Raw genomic sequence first — 6000 nt, forward strand, 5'->3', positions numbered from 1 at the left:
GGACTGGCTCGTTCTAACCTATGGATTCTTCCAAAGCATGAGGTTCTCTGCCACTAGTCTCCAGAAAAAGGGGGGTCCTATGGACACCAGGTCCCACTGGGCGAGCCTCTGAAGGGGTTCAGGGCCTCTGCAACATGCTATAGGAGAATCCAAGAGAACCATTTTTGTGCATAGTGCCAGGCACATAGCAGGTGTTTAATAAATGCTTGCTGATTGATAGATTCATCAGAGGCTCTTGGAGCCATAAGCAGTTCCTTCACAGAGTCCCCCAAAGGTCCCTGCAGGCATCCTTGGAGGAGAGAGGAGAGTTGCGCTGGAAGTTTGAATGAGAACCCTGCCTCAGTTGGAAAACAGGACATGAAAGACTCTTGGAAAGACTTGTCCATCCTTCCCCTTTGCTGGGAAAATGGAAGAAAACGGAGAGGTGGGGACCTATGGGTATGAAATGCGGTATACCCTTCACTTTCAAACATTCTTATTGCCTCTATGGTTATTGCTTATGTGTTTTTTTTCCTTTTTCTTTTTATGAGGCAAATTGTGAGGCCCAGGGCCACACAACTAGGAAGTATTAAGTGTCTGAGGTCAGATTTGAACTCAGGTCCTCCTGACTTCAGGGCTGGTGTTCTATCCACTGCACTACCTAGCTACCTCTTTGTGTTTTTCTTTATTCCAATAGACGGTGTATGGGAAAGGAGGTGTCCCAGTGGCTTATGGGGATTAAGAGAAATTTTTATATAAAAACAAAAGTCAGGAAGATGGCAAAATTAAGCAAAATGACCTTGCCTTTTTCCTTCCATAGCAAGTCCTATTCCTGAAACTACCCCAAGTCCTCAAGCTGGGGCCTAAAAATGACTGTCCTTGGCAAGTAAACACCCAGCCCTTTCGCCCCCACTTCCTGCCGCGCCACTCCTTGCACCCTAAGCAGCTTTCAAGAACACTCCAGGGTTGCACTAATGTGATTCTGGGGCTGGGGATGGGCATGGACGGCTTGTTCAGGTAATGTAATTATCGTTCCAGTTTTTCCTGGTTACTGTAGCTTGATATGCCAGAGGATCGTTAATTTACAATATTCTTCCATGGAATGATAATAGCCCAGAAATCAATGGGAAAGGCTGAGCTAACCAGGGCTGAGGAACGTGGGATGAGATCCAGGGGACCCCCCCCGGGGGGTCTTGGAGGAAGATGTGGTGGGAATCGGTTTCCCAAAATTGGCTTTTCCTTAACTCCCATCTCCTACTCTGTTCAGTATGTTTATCATGTGTACCATTTTAACCAACTGTGTGTTCATGGCACAACATGAGCCCCCGCCGTGGACCAAGTATGTTGAGTAAGTATCTCATTCCATTTTCTTTCTCCACCTAGAACCTCCTTCTTTCCTCCCTTCTAAACCTTTCTCTTCCTGCTGCTTTGAGCCTGGTGTCCTCAGAATCTGGAGAGGCCCATTGTAATGACTGAATGTGGGGTAAACTGAGGCCCAGAGATAGGGGTTCACTTTCTGAAAGTCACATAGTCATTTAGAGGCAAAGGTGATGGTTGAACCTCTGCATCCTGTCTCCTGTCTTTAGAATGGAAGCCCCCTAGGGACAGGAACTGCCTTTCTCACCTATGTTTGTATCCTTTAGTCTTAATACAATGCCCAGCATACAGAAGGTGCTTAATAAATGTTTTTTTCAATCATTTATTCACTCCTTTGAAAGATAGAATGTGGCCCTTTTCTGATCGCCCCTGCCCCACCCTTTTAAGGATGCTGTTGCATGCCATCATTCTCCTCCCACCTTTGAGTTGCCCTCTGGGGGACTGGAAGGTTGGATGGCTCCCCAGGATTTCCCTGATTTCAGGCCCAACTGTGACAAAGAGAGGATGCTGAATCTCCCTTCTCTCTCCCCAAACTCTCATGTACCCCTCACATGTTTAGAAAATATCCTAGGCCATGCTTCCCCACCAGTTCCTAATTTAAACTGTTTCTCCCTAAGCATCCATAGCCTCCTTTGAGGGAGGTCAGCTTTCAGTGATAAAGTGGCTTTCAGGAAGGTGGCCCAGCTTCTGGGTAAACTTCTCTCTCCTCCAATGCTCTGAGTAGGGAAGATCAAAGATGTGATCTTCTAGAATCGTGGACTTGAGTTCAGATCTCACCCATAACACTGACTTATATGACCTTAATTTCCTTGGGCCTCAATTTCCCTATTTTCAAAACAAGGAGGCTGGTCTAAGTGCCCTTGGGCTGCTTCCAGCTCTGCATCTGTGAGCCTCTGACTAGTTTTCTGTAAAGAAAGGTGTCCGAGCCTCCTCTGAAAGTTGTGTTTTTCTGGAGGCAGACTCCTGGTAGCTCAGCCACCACCAGCAGGGAGTGATTATGCTTCTTGTCACCCACTGGAGAATGGATCATTCTGGGATGCAGACTGAGGTCCACCCTCACGAACACATTTGAGAGCATGAGCAGGCTCTGGTCACTATTTGGGGCACCTGCTATTTACAGGGTTATCGCCTTCCCAACTTCCTTCAGTAGCTGAAAGATAACAGGATTTCCCTGATTATTGAGTTGTTGCCATTCCAGTGAGAAATATTTCCATGCGCCATTTTGGATTCCCCATTCCTAATAGTAGAGAATAAAACATCAGCAGCATCAGAGATTTAAAGCTGGAAATGGGCTCAGAGATCATTGGGTCCAATTCCCTCTTTTAACAGAGTGGGAAACTGAGGCCCAGAGAGAAGCTACTTTCCAGGTCACATAAGGAAAAGGGTTGTTAAAGCAGATTTGGACCCACATTCTCTGACTCCAGATAAAGGTCCAGCCCTATCATACCCCACTCAAAGACTGTCCTGGCTTTGGAAGAGCGGGCCTGTCATAAAGGGGAAAGAGAGCCAAGCACTTCCTTGTAAGAAGCGCATTAACCCTTTCAAACCCTGCCAACTTACAGATCCAAGAGGTCTGAATGACCAAAGGGAGGGAGAGAAGTGGTCACCTTCTCGTGTCCTGTTACAATTGTACCCCTCAGAATTAGATTCAATGAGCATTTATTATGCGTTTGCTGTGTGCAAGACCCTTTCTAGACTATGGGAATAGAAAGAAAAAAGACAATACAATGTAGGCCCTGCCCTCGAGGAGCTTATAGCCTAAATGGGAAATAAGGGTTCTGTGCAAGGTAGAGTGTGAGCAGGTCATATAGAAGTCTAGACAAAGTTCTATAAGAAATCTGGGAAGGGGGAGAGAAGGAGGAAGGGCGGAGGAGAGAAAGGGGGGTATAGAGGGAAAAAGAGAGGAGGGAAGGAGAGAGAGAGAGAGAGAGAGGTGCTCAGTCAGCTCAGCAAAGTCAGTGGGAGCCAGCCTCCAGCATCAGGGAAGACTTTGGATTTGGGCCTAATTGGAGAGACTGGCTAGCCCTAAGGAAGGCGCCGGTGTCTGTAGGGTTCGGAAGCCTTCTAGGTATGTCCTCCGGAGCGGCCGTTCCTTGGCACAAGAACAGTGCTGGAGTATCTGATTATTGATCCGTCATCTTATTATGGTGGTACCCGGCACGGTTCTTGGCACACAGCAGGGAGGCAGTCAAAAAAGGTTCAATGAACACAAGTGAGTTGAATTTCCACATACCCTGAAATAAAGAGATCCCCAGGGGATTCTGGGGATTTGGCCCTCTGCCCAATGCTGACATCCAAATAGGAGCCAGTGCGCTAATTCCCATAAGTCACGTTCCTGGGTTCCTTCCCCAGTCTCCTAGCGTCCCAGCTGAAGGGATGACGGCTTCCTCGGGAGCCCAGTTCGAAGGCAGGGTCTGAGTGTTCCAAAGCCCTTGTCGGTGTTTCCGAGCCTCGACTAACAGCCAGACCAGCTCAATGACTACTGAAGCCCACAGTAAGGGAAGCGAAGAGCTTAAGCAATTATCTGTACACGATTCCCTGTCCCTGCTCCCTTAGCAGACCCCGGAGACTTGGGCACATTCTAGCTTAGCTGCTCGGGAAAAGCCGCTCTCACTGAGCCTTCTGACTTGTTTTTTGCACCTAAAGAAGTCATCATTCCCAGCATCCTCCACTTCCCATGCACGCTGTAACCCTTCTCCCTTCTCCTCCAGGTACACTTTTACCGCCATTTATACCTTTGAGTCATTGGTAAAAATACTAGCGCGAGGATTTTGTCTAAACGCATTCACCTTTCTCCGCGATCCATGGAACTGGCTCGATTTCAGCGTGATTGTCATGGCGTAAGTACCCACAACGCTCGCCCTTTGATTGGGAAACCCTCTGAGACGCCCATAGGGGGCCGGGGTCCATCTGCCATTGCGTTGGAATCACTGGCCCCTAAACCCGGGTTTGCAGCCTCAGAATGGGGCGTTCACCCGGCCTGAGCCCCAGAGCATGGGCCCGACCCCAGAGGCGGACACGGTGACCTCCCCAGAGCACCATGAGGTGGGAGACACAGGGGCAGCAGAGGAGAGTTCCATCCATCCCAGCTGCCGTGTGTTCCTAAAGACGGGAAATCGGGTTACAAGCCAAGAAACCAAACGGAAATCCCTCTGAGAAACACATGCCCACATCCCTTATGTCAGCTGCGCCCAGAATTGCCGTACAACTAGCATTTATGTGGCGCTTTCGGGCCCGAGAAACACTTTACATAAATTATCCCACTCCCCCACTACTTTGTGCGGGAATGTCTCTTTAAGCTTTCCCACGGATCCAGCATCTTGTTTGGCATCTGTGGGGGAAGCGGGACCATGCAGGGCAGGGCTTCCCGGCTCTACTGGGAAGATGGAAGCCCGGGAAGGTGGCACCATGGGCTCGGCTCCCCTAGTGTAGCCACAGCAGAGGTGGAACTGGAAACCAGTCTGCCGGCTCCTTGGTGGGTCTCCTTGCTGTAATATCCTGCCATGCGAAACCCCGATGCCCAAAGCGGGAGGATCCCTGCTCCTTCCGGGCCAGGAGAGGAGGGGGCCAGCCTGGGCCGGGAGAGGAGGGGGCAGGCCTGGGCCAGGAGAGGAGGGGACAGGCCTGGGCCGGGCCACCCTGTCTTAGACCATCTGCAGAACAGCTCAAGTGCTAATGCTCCTAATGGGATTAGGGGCTGGCAGAGTGGGGGGCCAGGCTCCCCCAGGGAACGTCATTTGGAGCTGCAGAATTATCAGCTTGTACCAGAGACCTTTATGGGAAACAAGCGGGTCCACACTTGCCTGCCGCGGTCTTCCTCACAAATCCCCCGCAACCCCCCCACCCAGAGGTCTCCGTGTCCGGGCCTGCCGTCACTGCCTTCTCCCCCATTTCCTGGGTCTCACATCCGGAGCAAGGGCACAAAACGCAGACAAGCAACAGCAGTGATTATTCTTCATAATAATGATGCAGAGGGTGATCATGGAATGGACAAATTACAGCAGTTGCAGACACAGTTCTGTTCTGCTTTGGAGCTGTCAAAGCACTTGGGGGGAGGCCCTTATTCCAGCTTCACCTTTATTCTGTGAAGTAGCTGCCCTGGGTATTGATATTCCCATTTTCCAGAGGAGAAAATTGAGGCCCAAAGAGGTCAAGGAACTTGCCCTTGTAGCTACCAAATGCCCAAATCAGGATTTGAACTCGGGTCTTCTTGACTTTCAGCATTCTGTGTGAATGAGAGAAGGATTTTAAATATAGAAATGTCGAACTTAGCTACCATTTATGGAGTGCCTCCTAACCCTAACCCTGTATGTGTCCTATATGTGAACACTATAAAGATCTTTATTCCCATTTTGCTGATCAAAAATCCAAGGAACAAGGGGGGGTGGAGAGAGACAGAGACAGAGAGAGACAGAGACAGAGAGAGACAGAGAGAGAGAGACAGAGAGGAGAGAGAGGAGAGAGAGAGAGACAGAGGAGAGAGACAGAGAGAGAGAAAAAGAGAGAGAGAGACAGAGACAGAGAGACAGAGAGAGACAGAGACAGAGACAGAGAGACAGAGAGAGAGAGAGAGAGAGAGAGAGAGAGAGAGAGAGAGAGACGAGACTCACAGAGAGAACCTCAGAGACAGAGAAATTGTTCCAT

The 6000-nt window shown here is 49.6% G+C and overlaps 1 protein-coding gene across 2 annotated transcripts in view; it reads left to right on the forward strand.

Annotated features, from left to right (window-relative positions):
- LOC100925158 (sodium channel protein type 5 subunit alpha) overlaps nt 1-6000 on the forward strand; it is a 124939-nt gene that overhangs the window by 17446 nt on the left and 101493 nt on the right. For both annotated transcript variants that reach the window (XM_031952487.1, XM_031952494.1), the window contains exons 3-4: nt 1238-1327; nt 4068-4196. In XM_031952487.1, the coding sequence (XP_031808347.1) occupies nt 1238-1327; nt 4068-4196 (219 nt within the window). The remainder of the gene's footprint in view (nt 1-1237; nt 1328-4067; nt 4197-6000) is intronic.

This window comes from Sarcophilus harrisii, chromosome 1 (assembly GCF_902635505.1).
Source record: "Sarcophilus harrisii chromosome 1, mSarHar1.11, whole genome shotgun sequence".
NCBI lineage: Eukaryota > Metazoa > Chordata > Mammalia > Dasyuromorphia > Dasyuridae > Sarcophilus > Sarcophilus harrisii.